At 33.2% G+C, this 16,864-nt stretch overlaps 2 protein-coding genes across 2 annotated transcripts; one reads left to right on the forward strand and one right to left on the reverse strand.

The window, feature by feature from the left end:
• The first annotated feature begins 1,856 nt into the window (after positions 1–1,856).
• On the forward strand, positions 1,857–8,623 carry LOC107946325 (tricalbin-3). The gene is made up of 9 exons (XM_016880593.2): positions 1,857–3,012; positions 3,310–3,551; positions 4,120–4,138; positions 4,859–5,067; positions 6,390–6,499; positions 6,619–6,717; positions 7,343–7,793; positions 7,875–8,009; positions 8,124–8,623. The coding sequence occupies exons 1-8, from the start codon at positions 2,204–2,206 to the stop codon at positions 7,961–7,963; spliced, it is 2,028 nt and encodes a 675-aa protein (XP_016736082.2). The 5' UTR covers positions 1,857–2,203; the 3' UTR covers positions 7,964–8,009; positions 8,124–8,623.
• Positions 8,624–8,728: 105 nt separating this feature from the next.
• On the reverse strand, positions 8,729–9,818 carry LOC107946326 (uncharacterized). Its single transcript, XM_016880594.2, has 2 exons — positions 9,239–9,818; positions 8,729–9,121 (listed from the first exon to the last, which is right to left on the reverse strand). Exons 1-2 carry the CDS (start codon positions 9,315–9,317, stop codon positions 8,856–8,858), a joined length of 345 nt encoding a protein of 114 aa, XP_016736083.1. The 5' UTR covers positions 9,318–9,818; the 3' UTR covers positions 8,729–8,855.
• Positions 9,819–16,864: the final 7,046 nt, after the last annotated feature.

Below are 16,864 nucleotides of genomic sequence, written 5' to 3' on the forward strand. Positions count from 1 at the left end.
AAGATGATATTGATTGAAATAGAATGTTATCGATTTTAATATAAAAATGAGCAACCGAGTGGTGAGATTGATTTTCCAAAGAGATGGTGAAGGGACGAAAATTGATGATTCTAGAGTCCCCCGACGTTGATAATGTTTTTCTTTTCTATTTTCGATTTGAATTTTCATTGTTTTCTGGGTTAAAAATGATTTTGGTATAATCGTGTTTTGGTCCCTTAAATTATCTGAATATAAGAATGATGTGGCAGATTCATCCTTATGCCATTTAGTTACCGCATTGATAAACGGAATGAAACCTCTAATATTAAATTGAACATTTTAAAAATAAAAATACCAGATTAGAATGAACCTTACAGTATAGGGGCCAATCATACTATTATGCCTTTTAGACATTATGACATTGGCACGTCTAATGGCAAGTGCTACCGCCGGCCTCCGACCTTGACCCACTTTTCTTTTTCCATTACAAACAAATTAACACAAGTAAAACGTGATCCGAACCGGAAGTGCGGGTGAATGTGATTCCTCATGAAATAAAAAGTCAAACTCATCGATTATATTGGAAATTGATAAATTTGTCAATAATTTTATAAAATTAAAATTTTTGAATAATCTAAAAATCGAATCTTAATTAGTCAAATATCAGTTCAATTGATTAAAAAAACTATTTCAATTAATATATATTTTAAGTAAAAATATATTTTCAATTACATTAAATATTATTTTACATCAAATTAATATTTAAACATTACTGTTTTCTTGGGTTCAATAATTAAACATTACTGTTATAAATATAAAAAAATTCTTAATTATATAAATTAAGTCTATTGTTGCCAATGTAAGAGAGTGTAAGGCTATGGGTAATTTTAAGTATTGTGTAAAAAATAGATATGATCAGAATCTATAATGAGATTGTTAAAAAAAATTAAGGGTAAACTAAACCTACTGACCCCACTTGAAGGCCAGCCCAAAAAGTGAAAGAGTTTGGGTAAAAATATAGGCCCTAAAAAATGAGTATAGGCAAAAAAAAGGCTTGTTTAGAAAATATGCTGGGCCTTGGGTAAGACTTTTTTGACACAAGCCCGACTTGGCCCGACTGGAATATGCAAAGAAAAAACTGTTGTTATTTTTGCTATTTTCTTGTTGTTCTTTTTTTTTTTCACTATTTTGCTACAATTTCACTATTATGTTGATACTATTTTATTGTTATTATATAATTCTTATTTTATCGTTAATTTTGTTACTATTTTAGAGGTATTTACTTGTTAAGTTGCACCTATCTTAGTGTTATTTAAGTGTAGTTTTTTTAAAAATTTATTTTCAATTTGTTAGGAAATAATTTTTTTGATGTATTATGTTTTTTTTAAAATTAGTTCAATTTTTTTAAAAAATTTAATATGGTCGAGCCCGAATTTTAGCATTTTTATTCGGGTCGAATTTGAATAAAATTTTAGGCTCATTTTTCGGGCCAAGCCTAACAAATGAGCCAAAATATTAGTTAGACCCGGCCCGACCCATGAGCACATCTAGGGTAAACCATGCTAAGTTTCTAGTTTAATCACTCAACTTCAAAAAGTTACAAAATAATCAATAAATTATTCAAAATTTTTTATTTAATTCATTGAACAATTCAAAACATTTTATTTAAATCAATACAGTGTTAAGTTTTTTATTATTTAAAAATTAACTTGTAAACTCTAGGTCGATAATTTGACGATTGATATGATATATCAATATTAATAAATATATTGTAATTTTTTAAAATTAAGTGAATAAAATAATTTGATGCTTTAAATTAAAAATTGGAAAATTGATATATATTTAGTCTCCGACCTTTGGCCAAGTAAAGAAAGGAAAAATATTGAGACACAAACAAAACGTGTAGGCATGGTATTGCCACAAAAATAAATTTCTGCCCAACTTCCGCTACTTTTCATATTCACTCTTTGCTGTCCATCACACAACTTCAAAATCCCAACCATTTCCCTTTTCAAATATAATAGATATAATTGAAGGTCGGTTAATCCCCCCAATCGAAAAGCATTAAAACTCCATATCTTGTTCATTCCCCTGCTTTCATTTCAATTCGCTTCTCCCACTTCCTTCATGTTTTTTATCACCATTAACAACTATGTTTTCTGTTGTTATCCCCACTTTTCTACTGGGGCTTTGTTGAATACGTTCCTCCCATTACCTTTAATAAATGATCTTTCTAAAACCTTCTTCTTATTCTTCCAGTTTCAGCTTCCCTCTTCTTCTGCCTCTTTGCCCTTGTAAAACCAACCTCTGTTTCGCAACTAGGAATAAGAATAACAAGACCCCGCTCATCAATCGCTTAATCCCACACCGGAAATATTGTCTTCTTGCTTGTGCAATTCCCAGTCCAAATCGCAACAGGCTTAATGTAAGGGTAGCTAGAAATCTTGTAGCCAATGGCTTTGCAAGTGAGTTTGTGGATGGGGAAAGGGAAAGGGAAAATGAAAATCAAGAATCTTCAATCCAAATGGGTTCAAATTTCGGTAGTTTCGAACAAGACCCCATTGTTGGCAAATTACGGACTCAGCTAGGTGTTATCCACCCAATCCCGTCCCCTCCAATTAACCGTAACATTGTTGGGTTATTTGTTTTTTTCTTTTTTGTTGGGGTTGCTTTTGATAAAATCTGGACTTCAAGGAGGAGGAGGGGCAAATTGGGGGCTTTAGATGGTGACCTTGTTAGAATCGGAGGAGGGGTTTGGCCCCAAGTCCCGACTAGTTTTTCGTTGTTCTTGGAAAAGGATTTGCAAAGGAAAGAATCAGTTGAATGGGTTAATATGGTGTTGGGGAAGTTGTGGAAAGTTTATAGAGGTGGGATTGAGAATTGGATCATTGGGTTACTGCAACCTGTTATTGATAATCTTAACAAACCTGATTATGTCCAGAGAGTGGAAATTAAGCAGTTTTCTTTAGGGGATGAGCCTTTGTCTGTTAGGAATGTTGAGCGTAGAACTTCGCGGCGAGTCAATGATTTGCAGTGAGTTTTTTGCCACTTAAAAACTACGAGCACTTTGTATTTTGTTGTTGGCATATTAGTGCACTTGTACTGTCTATTATTGCTGATTCCTATGTTTATTCATATACAAAGTTCTAATTATCAAGTTTGAAGTGTTCTTGATACATAAAGTAGCTTTCATATTGCTTGGAGCTTCAATAAAACTATGATGCTAAATTTGTTGCTTAATGTGCTATTTTTTTATTATTTGAGGATATTTAGAGGTTCTACTTATAAAGTTGAGAGTGCATTTGACTAACTTTCATTTACTTTATGTAGGTATCAAATAGGGCTTCGTTATACTGGTGGTGCTCGCATGTTGTTGATGTTAACATTAAAATTTGGCATTATCCCAATTGTTGTGCCAGTTGGTATTCGAGATTTTGACATTGATGGAGAACTTTGGGTTAAATTGCGATTGATACCGACAGAACCTTTTGTTGGAGCTGTGTCGTGGGCTTTCGTCTCACTTCCGAAGATCAAGTTTGAGTTATCTCCATTTCGCTTGTTTAACTTAATGGGTATGTAAATACAAGCTAACATCTTTCGGTACTATATTAGTCCTTTAATTCCTTCTAAGCACATTCATTGAAAGTATGATGTCTCTTTCTGTCTCCACTGATCATGCAGTTTAAAAATGAAAAAGTTGTATAAAGTTTCCCTCTCCCTTGCACTGTTGTTAAGATAATTCTTGTATTTAAGTAATTAGTTATCTGAGCATTGCTTAAATTACTTGGTTTTCTCCAATAACTTGAGTTTGCTCATTACCTATGAAACTGTGAATTTAGTAGTTGGTTTAAAGGGTTAGAAGAAATTCTTACTGGATGGCAACAGAAGAAAACAATGCATACTACTCTCCTGTAGCGAAATTTAGTTAATGGGAGTTTGATTATATAACTATGAAATCAAGAGAAACATTCCTTTTATTTTATTTTCCTCATTGAAGTTGTCTTTCTTTGGAGATGATTGCGTTCGATTCCCTCATCTTCAAATAGAAAAAATTAATAGGAATTGTCCTTCAATTGACATCAAAGATACTGATGGATATTTCTTTTTCTCTTCTTTTCTGCATGTGCCGGACTATACCAGCAATTCCAGTTCTTTCAATGTAAGTGCAAACTTTTTTACAGTTTCTGTAATTTATGCAAGCTTACTGATCTATGATTCTTTTTATTTATTTATTTAAAATTTTCCATACTAGTCCAAAAGACTACAGACTTTCTTACCTTACTAATGGTATTATTTTAGATTAACATAGATGTCGGGAACATATTCTATAAGAACCTTTAACATAGATGTCGGGAACATATTCTATAAGAACCTTTCTGGTTTGAACTATTGTCATAATCCCCCTCCCTTCACAGCATTGAAGACATTATTTTACAAAACATCTTACTAGTTCGCTACAATTTCCCAAGTTTTTGTTGTAGGTTTCAAGAATACCTCTGAACTATATATAGTCAAATGGAAGAATTTATCTGAAACTAAAACCTACTAATTTGATTTTAGTTAAAATTAATATTTAAAGTAAGCTTGATCCGGTTGTACAGCTCACTCTGTATCAATTTAAGTACATATTTAGGACTAATCGTTAGTAGATAAGTTGTATTTGGTAGTGTTTGCCATCTCCTCTTTGTTTTTCCCCTCCCACTTTTGACACAAGCATTCAACTTAGCCCATGTATCCTCATACCAAACACCCATATTAGCTGAAAGCTTTATCATAGTTCACCTTTTACTTTTTACCCAAAGATGGCTTTGACAGCATTCTGTGTATCTCATTCTTCTAATATTTTATTCATTTGGTGTTTGACTACATTTATATTCAGGTTTTTGAGAAAACTGCTCACTGTGGATTTGCCTCGATTATTTGTCCGCCCAAAGAAGATTGTTCTGGATTTCCAAAATGGGAAAGCAGTTGGCCCTGTTGCAAATGATTTGAAATCAGGAGAAATTCAAGAAGAGAAGAACAAGGATTTTGTTGGAGAACTATCCGTGACTCTTGTGGATGCCAGGAAACTGTTTTATGTTTTTTATGGTAAGAACCATTTTTCATTTAAGTGCTGAGAAGATTTATTTTTCCGATTTTGAAGGGGAAATGATTACTTTTTATACTTTTTACTTTTGACTTCCTATGATGTATCTTAAATGTTTTATTTTCATGCTTAGTAGGCCTGGGTCAACATTTGGTTTAAGCTGCTGTAAGCAGTGGAAAAATGTCCGCTCTGTCACTGACTGCTTATTATGTGTTGAGAGCTTTTCTTTAATTGCTGAATTAGACACTTCTAATACAACACGTCTGCAACCCTCTCTGTTTTGAAAATTGTTCAAAAGTGACTAGGCTGTTTAAGGTTATGAATTTTCCATTTAACCCTTGACTTAATGGAAAGTACAGATATCTGTGCATATAAATCTTATGTTGCTCGAGCTCAGGCATGGTTGTTGTCTACGATAAGGATCTTAGTATCCTACTCTTCAAAATATTGGTAATTTGAGATGCTGAGATATGAGCCTGAAATAGGTTATGGGTACTAACTCACAGTTGACTAAAAATTAGGGATGTAGGCTGAGGGTTCTATACTTTCCAGTGTCCTTGAAGAGCTAAGTTTGTAATAGTCGTGCAACACTTTACAGGTTGCTCAAAATGTGGATGGAAGCTTGTATAAATATGTGTGTGTGTATGGCCATACCATTTTTAGTTTGCTTCTGCTTAGCCATGACTTGTGCTATAGAAATAATAAAGAAAAGCAAAGGGGTAAAAGACATTGTGACCATCTGTTTTTTGTGTATATGTGTGTGTATCCATTGCCATGCTGATCTTAGCTAGCCTGACCCTGTATTTTGTAGCAAGAATGGGAAGTTGGAGGATAGCACCGAAGACTGCCTTAATGAACTTCAGCATGTCATTATTGTACTTAAGCTGGTCACTGCCTTCTAAGACTGTCAATGTGCCCCACTGAAATCTTTTAGGACTTGTTTATTTACCTCTTTCTCTCTTCTCTTGCTTTGCAACATCTTTCTCTTGAGACACAAGGTCCCTCTTTTTGAATCTTTCTTTTTACCTACCTTTGGAACACAACCAGGATAATGTCCCAAACTTTCTCTCAAGGTTCAGTTCATAATCCACCCTTGTGTTGCTTAGTGACATTGGTAAGACAGAGTAAACTGATAAGTATGAACTACAGAGAGGTAAATTACTTGTCATTGTTGCCTAACATGCAATTTGAGATAGGGCATAACTCATGAGGATGAAATACATAGGTTTTCTGATACTTATATGACTATCTTAGTAGAATCCTTTATGTGCATGTATATCTTCACTTTCATTCACTGTGTTCATTACCGCTCTTCTTTTGTCAGGCAAAACTGATCCATATGTTACTCTAAGCCTGGGGGATCAAGTTATACGCAGTAAAAGGAACAGTCAAACCACTATTATTGGGCCTCCTGGTGAGCCAATTTGGAATCAGGTATAGCCTCTTTTTTATTGGGAATACTATCATCTATAATAAAACTTCCAAACTGGATGAACAAAATATTTTAAGCCGTAAGATTTCTTTAATTGATAATTGTTTTGGCATTTTGGCAGGATTTTCATTTACTTGTGGCAAACCATAGAAAAGAAAAACTATGCATCCAAGTGAAAGACTCCCTTGGGTTCTTGGATTTGACAATTGGTACAGGAGAGGTGAGGTTTTTATTCGTAAAAGAAACTTATATAATTGTACAATATATGCTGAAAATCATCTTTTCATATGGGAATTGTTACCTAGCTCTGAGATTTGATGCTTACATACAATAGTTGCCTTTATAATTTTTAAAGATTAGATAGTACTCACACATGTGTGTGTTCCTTTAGAAAAGGGCAAAGATTAGTCGAGACGAGAGACTTGCCGGCAGCTATGTGCAGTAATGCAACGCTAGCTAGTTGTTCAAGGCACTTATTGACCCATAGGCAAGATGATCTGTCTTTTACATGCTAGTTGCCACCTATTTGTTCAGATGAGCAGCAGTATTTTTTCTGTTTGAGACTGCTGTATTGCATAACATACAGACTATTCTAGGTAGAACTTTAGATTGTATGAATATGGTGATGAAGACCGGTGCCTTGCCTAGGAAGGTTGATGGTCAATAGGGTATATATCCATGTCTTGCTGCTTCTGCTACCTGTTTGATTGAGTTCAAATATGGATGAATCCATGATAAAATTTTGCTTTATTGGAAGACTAATCGATGATAGATTGCAATGATTTTCAGTCAATGGTTTTCCCTTTTCTATGAATATGTTCATCTGATGCATCAATACTTTTCAGGTTGATCTTGGGACTCTCAAGGACACTGTTCCATCGGATCAGATTGTTGTCTTGCAAGGAGCTTGGGGAGTGTTTGGAAAGAGATCTGCTGGAGAAATATTACTTCGGTTAACGTATAAAGCTTATGTTGAGGATGAAGAAGATGACAGAACTGTGGCTGGATCTGTTGATACGGATGCTTCAGATGATGAATTATCTGATTCTGATGAACCAAATGTGACAAATGTGCAGGGTGTAAAGCAATTTACAGATGAAACAGAGAAGGAGTCCTTTATGGATGTTCTAGCAGCTTTGATTGTTAGTGAGGAATTTCAAGGCATAGTATCATCCGAACCTGGGAGCAAATCTTTTGATGATATATCAAGAACAGGATCTCTGAAAACAAGATTTAGTGGTGTTAATGGGGAATCTTTGCCATCAGATTCTGATAAGGGTTCTGAATCATCTGGAGGTGTGACACTTAAATCTCTGTATCTAAGATTAAGTTTCAATCGTTTATATTTGAATGCACTCAATAATTTATCTTCTGCAGGATCAATCTTATTATGGTTTGCTGTGATTACAAGTATATCAGTGTTAATTGCACTCGGTATCGGTGGCTCGAGTTTCTTCAACCCTTGATATCACGTGATGGGCTAGCTAAGAGTTAGTCCTTCTGCTTGATCAAGTAATTATTCTCTTTCGAATATGATTACAGTTGCCCGCAGTTGCATTTTCATATATTTTTACATCTCATTTGAGTTGCCACTGGCTGCTAATTCATTTAACTGTATATTGGCAGGTTTAAAGCCAGCCATCATTTTGCAAATCCGATAATGGCTTGGAAGGAGACCTGGAGTTCACATTCCGGTACTATACACTTACCAGCATGCATAATCGTGTTTGTTAGCAGAGTGTTCGATTGGCGGCAGGCAAAATTTTGGGTTTTAAGATATAGAAAGTACAAGCCATAACAGATAAGCTATGTATACATGTCATGATTTGGGTCATGGGATTAGAGAAGAGAGTGAAAAATTATGACCCTATTCTTTTCGTAACCAAGGAAGGATAGAGGGCAGTGAAACCTTGATCTGAGTGGAACTACTTGGGCTTAAGTTTTTTTTTTGCCTCTAAAATGCAGAACCAGGCAGTGTCATGAAGGTTGATATTGTACCTGGCTCTTTTCAAGCATGCATCCGTATGTATTGTGCGTTAGTTTCTGACGATTTTTTTCAGTTGCATTTACATGGCTGTAATTAAATTTCTTTTGATGAAAATCATAACCAAATTATTTGTTGTGGAGTTTCGAGGGATGGCAGAGTTCGCAACATCAAAGCATTTGTTAACTACTACAATTGAACTTCCACTCTTTTTATATGTTAAAAGAAATAGAAAACACATGGCTCATTTCATTCTTAAACTATAATTTCCGCCAGTTTTAATAAGAAAAAGGTACAAGGAAGATAGGTATTGGCATATGGCATTCCTGTGGTTGTATGAACAAAATATCATATACAAAATTTGTATATAATTTCTAACTATTATCTATACCGGATTTAACCCAACAAAATGAAGATGATGAGGCAGTATTTCCTTGGTTATGCCAAGAGATAGCCGTCCAAGAAGATGGCCATTGTTTGCTGCTAGACACCACCGTGGTTGTTGCGGCACCTATTTGTTTGATTTCGGGTGAATTCAATAAGTCCCACATCACCTGTACGTCTTCATATCCACACATCTTTACATCATCTTGAAGCTTTAACAAACCATTTCCACTACAGGTTTCACCATCTTGCCCACCTACTCATTTTTATTTCATCAGTTTATTCAAGAACCAAGAATCAATTTCCAAGTAAAAACGAAAAAAACAAAAAAGGGATTGAGATTGATGATCATGGAGTATGGAACTAAACTGACCTTTGACAGTGGGTTTATGGGGTTTAAGCCTGTCGGAGACGGACACCCAGACCCTCCTCATCTTCCGCCATAAGTGCATGGTATTTTGAGCTCCAAATGAACTTTGGGTCAAGCTCCACTGGATTGATTTCAAGTCTGAAATGCTGAAAATTTTGAATAAGTAGGCAAAATAGCGGCCGCCCAGCACCGAAATCCATTAACACGTTTCTTGATGGCCGAGCCAAACGTCTCATATTGCTTCAATCCACCAGTCTGATTTTCGTTTGTGCCGCTTCCCCTCAGTTACTCTGTTTTTGTCTGTTTCTTTATTTCACATTAAAAGAAGATTACACAATGTTTTTTTCTTTTTCTTTTTGGATATAAAATTTTGTTTTCGTAGTGACGACATGATTCATGAAACTGCTGACATTCATGCATTCATATTTTCTTTTTTCACGATGACGCCAACTGCTTTGTTTATCTGCCTACCGTTTCATATTGTAAGATTAAAGGGCCAAAGCATTTATTTGTGTATTTATTAGAATTAAAGTTCTTCCTAAACTTAAAATTTATTCAACAATTTTAAAAATTTCTTCTCTTTTTCTTCATGTCTTTCCTTCTCTTTTGCTAACTGACGGTATCAATCTTTGGTTGGTTACCATTCTCCCTCCTTCCTACCAACTTCTCTTTCTTTCTTCTTATTGACTCTATAAGCTTTCTTTCCTTCCGGTCTATAAATCTACTGTGTCTGTTGTGTTTGAAACTCTACCAGCCACAGACAATTTAGAAAATGGATGGTTATTCATTCTTAATTTGTTTTTATTTTAAGAATATTTTAGACTAATAAATGATAAACTAAAATCGCCTATCCAATTAATTACAAACACTTTTCGACAAATGTTTGTTGTTGCAGCAGGTCATGTGAACCAAAAACCTATTAATAGATAAGAACACATTCCAACTAATCACTAAAAAAATATAAATTTGTATCAAATTTGAACTAATAACTAATCCCAACATTGAAGTATTGAACAAGCTCATATAAGCAAAAAATCTCAAATATCCTTCATCATGGGACATATAATTGTCACTATAAAGAAGAATAAAAATTTCAACAGTAGTGATTAATATTGACATAATAGAGATAAGTGAGTCAATAAAGTAGCCAAACTCGAAAGAAAATCATTATTGATGGTCTAAGACCATACATATTGATAGATAGAACTTCCATTTATTTGCTAAATAGACAAATCGACCGAAAAAATCATAACTATACTTAACAATAAAATATTGAGAAAAGCCCACATAAGACAAATTTTTTGTTGCCATCGGAAAAAGTAGGAGTCTCATTCTTATTTGAGTGGTCTCTTATTCTGACTTCCCCAGAGCCTTCGATAGCACAGCCGAGATGACAAGGGGTTCTCTGTCATTGCGGGGTCGAGTGACAGAAGTTTTGAGAATTCAAGAGAAGGTCAGGGCGAGACAAGCCATTTAACATTACGATAGGTGTCAAGTGGAAGTGCAATGATGTATATAGCTGAGACATCCTAACAGACCAGTAGACTTGAACCTTGTTCCTACATGACCTGATCAATTCGGTCAGGCACGCGCCATCTATTTTCATTGTTCAACTCTTTGACAACACGAAAAATCAAGTTATATATATTTTATTTGTTTTCTATTGTTTGATAAGTCTTTACTTGAAGTTTTTATTTGTTCTTGTAGCATTTTTTTAATCTTGTTTATGCATGTACCCTTGTTTTTGCAAGTTTTAAGGATGGTTTTGTTGTCGTCCTCTCCAGTTTGATGAATGCTAAATTCTTTTAGTGATTTTAGCTTGCCACTTTGGACCATTCAAAGTTGATTTCCTTATCGTATTAGGTGATTGCAATTACTTCAGATATGGCATGCTTAAGTTGTGACAACCAATTGTCAATATGTCATAATGTTCTATTGATGTTGAAGATGAAGTTTTTGTTGTGTTGGTGGAGCTTATTTTTCTCACCCTATTACAGATGTTTTTTTTTTCTCGATTCGTATGATCCCATTCATAGAATGAATTAATGAATTTCACTTCTTTTAAAAAATTATTCAATAATTTATTTTTTGTAATCAGGGCATCCACCTAAGCAACAGTGACTAATCTCTTGCCATGAATACTCTTCGAAAAGGTAACCAACTAGCTATGAAGTCTTTTACATTTATAAAGTCTTTAATCTTATACCTTTCAATACTTTTTTCAAAGAGTAAATAAATATAAATATTAACAAAATGTCAAAAGATAATTCTATATGAGACTATTTGATTGCTAAAATAAATCTTCCTCATTTCTTTTTATTTCAAAAAACAATGAAAAAGTTGAAACCGATACTTTTTTGCTATCAAATACTAATCCATATTCACTATTCTTTGATAGAGAAAGGAGACATTGCAAATAAGTGAATAAATTGCATTAGAAGAAGGCAAAAAGGAAGACTAAAACAGATTCGGTAACACTAAACTCAACGATAGACTGGTTGTTAAGGTGAAGAAAGGTAAATGTGGCTAACAATAAGGTTCAAGAAAGAAAAAACAAGTTGAGAATTTTAGTAAGAGGTTTAAGAGTCAGAATGTCAAAATGACAAAACCTTTCACTAGTTGTGAGAAGCTTCTTTTTATAGTATTTCAAAAATAGGAGTTCCAAAGCTAGCGATTAATGAGAACAATAACTAATATTATTCAGTTACAAAGGCATTAATGATTCTTTTTATTATGAAAGAATTTTGTAGGTGATAGTGAATAGTGAATAAGAATACACTATGTTTCTAAAAGAAGGGAGAAACACTATGTTACAAGAAAAGATTAAGAGGAAAACCTCTTAACTACTTCCATATTTAATTCATTAAGCCAAACTATTTGGAAAAACTCAAGAGTGAAAATAATCTAAAAACTCTATTATATTTTGATATTATTTCCACTTCTTTTAGTTCAGTGAAGTAATATCATGGGAAACATATTTTGTGAAACATCTCTTGAAGTGCAAGATGAGGGTTGTTTCTAAATAAGAGTTCTTCCGACTTATTCCAACGTGAGTTATTCCCAATTTTATTAAAAAATTGGGGTTAAAGTATAAATTTACCATCATACTATAGGTGAATATTAAAATTTGCCACTATATTTTTATTGATATTTGCCATTATATTTTTATACTATGAATAAATTTTCCATTCAACTCTTATGTGATTGAATTTTACTCCTAAACTTTGAATTTAATTTATTAAAAATTTCCACCAACTTTGATTTTTCTAATTAAAATTTATTTAAATTTGATGATTTTAAAAACATAAATTTATAAGAAAATTATTTCAAATATTTTATTTTAATTTTAACAATAATATAACTTATAATTATTAAAAATTTGTAAACTAAATTAGAATTTCTATTTAATAAAATAAAACCTTGAAAAATAAAAATACATATATTGTAGAAGAAAAAAGTTTATTTTTATAAAACGACCATTTTATTTAATTTAAATATTATATTAAATAAATTATTATTAAATATTAAAATAAAATATTCGAAATATTTTTATTAAATTTTGTCTATGAATTATTTTAAATTAAAATTGTGATAAGTGCGTAATTTCTCTATTTATTTGTGATAGTTCTCTCGTTCAATTATTATTTATGTTTCTAATTATATTATTTTTACTTATATTTTATTATTATTGATTTAGGGAATAATTGGAGAAAAATGAGTTCAAATTTTATTTTTCACAAGTTTTTGCGATTTAAACTTTCAACAAGTGCAATTTCAGTATTTTAGCTATAACTTGATCTACAGGTGTCCTTTTTGGGCTCATAATATACTGATTTGAAGAGAACTAAAAGATATAGTTAAAGTTATTCATGGATGAAACCCAAAAACGTCAAGAACATTTCCAAAAATGGAGTAGCAGTTTGACGCGAAAATTACTAAAATATCTTGCAAAATTCTGCTTTATTTAATTAAAGGCACTTTTGTATTTTCTTCATTATATTATTTTTTTTCCTATAAATCAACATAATTAGGTTAAGACTGAGGAGACTTAGACCTAGCTATTCTTAGTTTTATTTTGTTTTCTTTATTTTATGTGTTTCTAAACCTTCTTTTCTAGACTAAGGTTTTATTGAAGTTTGATTAAATAAATTCACGAGACTTATTTGCATTTTAATTTTTCTTTGTTATTTAGTATTCATGCATCTTTTGTTTTAATTACAATTGCTTAGTTTTATTAAATATTTGACCAACATTTGATAGCTTAGAATGGTTGCCTTGTTAATTAGAATAATTAAATCTGCAATTGTTCAATTTATTCTCATATTAGTGACAAACTGCATAACTCGTTTATGTCGTAGTTTACGATTATGTGGTGTGGATGTGTGATCTAACTTAAATAAACTTTGTTGAGGTGAGTTTGTTAGTTAGAATTAGGTCTCTTTAGTTCTTAATATTGATGATAAGTTAAATCTTGGGCATTGAGTTACAAAATTATTTACCGGTTAGGGAAGTAATTTCAAATGAGTTGCCTCTTGGTTACCGAATAGGTAAGGAGAGATTGGTTACCCAATGTTGAGTCAACAACTAAAACTAATTTATTAAAGGCTGTTAGAGTTGTGTGACCCAAATTCTAAGAGATTGCTTGCAAGTCAAGTTAAACAAAATATATATTCTTTCTAGAAGATTTAGTATTTATGAGTATAATATATTTAGTATATATTAACATAATATATTTGACTTTGATTAAAATTAGATTTTTTCAACCTATAAATAAATGTAGTCGAAACTCCTCTTGTAAACATTTGAATTCGACATAGTGAATTTTCTTCTCCTCTGCCCGTGGTTTTTTCCCGAAAGGGTTTTCACATAAAAATCTGTGTGTTCTTTATTTTTATTTCTTTTTCTTTGTGATATATTGTCATTACCGACGTTTTATTTTTAACAAATTGGTATCCGAGCTTCTGGGTTGTTCATTTCGATCACGGTAATGGCGTCTTTGAAGTATGAAATTTCGTTGGTGGATCACAACACCAGATTTGCATTGTGGCATATTAAGATGCAAGCAGTTCTTGTGCAGATGGATCTGGAGGATGCCCTGCTAGGGATAGATAAGATGCCTTTGACATTAACGGATAAAGAGAAGAAGTGTAAGGACCGAAAGGCATTAACACAATTACATCTATATTTGCCTAACGAAATTTTACAAGATGTGATGAAGGAGAAGACCGCAGCTGAATTATAGAAGAGGCTGGAACAAATATGCATGTTGAAAACTCTAACTAGTAAGTTGCATATGAAGCAGCGTCTTTATGCTCATCGTTTGGAGGAAGGTGCGTCTGTGCACGAACACTTAACAGTGTTTAAAGAAATTCTCTTAAACTTAGAGGCCATGGAGGTTCGGTATGATAAAGAAGATCTAGAGTTGATTATACTTTGTTCATTGCCCCCGTCTTATTCAACCTTTAGAGACAGATTTTATATAGCCGTGAGTCTCTCACAATTGATGAGGTTTATGATTATTTGACCTCGTATGATAAGATAAAGCATCTTACAGTTAAACTCGACTCTAAAGGAGAGGGTCTTATTATTCCTGAGAGACAAAATCAGAATGTTGATGATAATAGTGGAAGGACACAAGAACGAAATCCTTGCGGTAAATCTAAGGGTAGATCAAAGTTTTCAAATATAGTAAAACTTGTAACTTTTGCAAGAAGAAAGGGCACATTAAATCTGAGTGCTATAAGCTACAGAACAAGATCAAAAGGGAGACTATGAATCAAAAGGGAAAACAACCAGAAAATTCCGGTGAAACTGATGTTGTAGAAGACTACAGTGATGGTGAACTTCTAGTCGCTTTTGTTAATAATTCTAAAGTGAGGGAGGAGTGGATCCTTAATTCGGGCTGCACCTTCCACATGAGTCCCAATCAGGATTGGTTTACAACTTACGAAATAATGTCTGAAGGTGTTGTTTTGATGGGAAATAATGCTTCGTGTAAAATTACAGGTGTTGGAATGATTAAAGTTAAGATGTTTGACGGAGTTGTCAAAATACTTAGTGACGTGCGGCATGTTCTAGAATTGAAGAGAAATTTAATTTCGTTGAGTACTTTTGATTCAAAAGGGTACAAATACACAACTGAAAATGGGGTTTTGAAGATTTCCAACGGTTCCCTCGTTGTGATGAAAGGGCAGAGAAAAACTATCAAGCTATATGTTTTGCAGGGTTCTACTGTTACTGGTGATGCATCTATCGCTTCCTCTTCCTTGTCAAATGATGATATTACTAAACTTTCGCATATGCACCTAAGGCATATGAGTGAGAATGGCATGGCAGAATTGAGCAAAAGAGGACTTCTTGACGGGTAAGAATTTTTAAACTAAATTTTTGTGAACACTACGTTTTTGGGAAGCAAAAGAGAGTTTGATTCACTAGAAGAATCCATAACACGAAGAGAACGTTAGAGTATATTCATTCTGATCTGTGGGGGCTATCCATAGTGCCTTCGAGAGGTGGACCTAGTTATATGTTAACTTTTATTGATAATTTTTCCAGAAAAGTTTGGACGTTCTTCTTGAAGCAGAAAAGTGATGTGTTTTCCGCATTTAAGTCTTGGAAAACTATGATTGAAAAACAGACAGGAAAACAAATAAAATATATCCGTGCAAATAATGGCTTAGAGTTCTGTTCTGATGAGTTTAATAAATTGTGCAAGTCAGAAGGAATCATGAGACACTTGACAGTTCACCATACTCCATAGCAAAACAGTGTTGCAAATGAATGAATAGAACGATCATGGAGAATGTTCGATGTATGTTGTAAAATGCAAACTTACTAAAGTCGTTTTGGGCTGAAGCAACCTTTACTGAATGTTTTTTGATCAATCGATCTCCATCCGTTGCCATTAAGAAAAAGACTCCACAAGAGGTATGGCTTGGTAATCCTACTGACTATTCTGATTTAAAGATCTTTGGGTGTCCTATGTATGCTCATGTTGATAATGGAAAACTGGAACCAGATCTATTAAATTTGTTTTTCTTGGTTATAAAGCTAGTGTAAAAGGGTATAAGTTATGGTGTCCTGAAAATAGAAAAGTTGTGATTAGCAGAGATGTTGTTTTTGATGAAACTGCTATACTACCTAACTTATCTCTTAAAGACTCTTCCAATAAAGAAAATTAAAAGCAGGTGGAGCATCAGATTAATCCAGAACCTACAACAGAGTCGACTCTTCAAGCTAGTACAAAAAATCAGAATAGAGTTATTTCTTTACCACAATACTTTATCACCAAAAACAGAACTAGAAGAGAAATTAAACCTCCAAAGAAGTATGCCGAGGCTAATCTAGTTGCTTATGCTTTAAATGTGGCTGAAGATATAGATGCAAACCAAGAGCCATCTAATTATTCTGAGGTGGTTAGCTGTGAAGACTCAGAAAAGTGGATGTTTGCTATGCAAGAAGAGATGAAATCACTCCACAAAAACAGAACATGGGATCTTGTGAAACTTTCTAAAGGTAAAAAGGTTGTTCGTTGTAAATGGGTGTTTAAAAAGAAAGAAGGGACTCTAAAAGTTGAAGAACTCAGATATAAAGTAAGGCTTGTTGGAAATGGTTACAGTCAAATTCTAA

The sequence above is a fragment of the Gossypium hirsutum genome, chromosome D12 (genome assembly GCF_007990345.1).
Source record: "Gossypium hirsutum isolate 1008001.06 chromosome D12, Gossypium_hirsutum_v2.1, whole genome shotgun sequence".
NCBI lineage: Eukaryota > Viridiplantae > Streptophyta > Magnoliopsida > Malvales > Malvaceae > Gossypium > Gossypium hirsutum.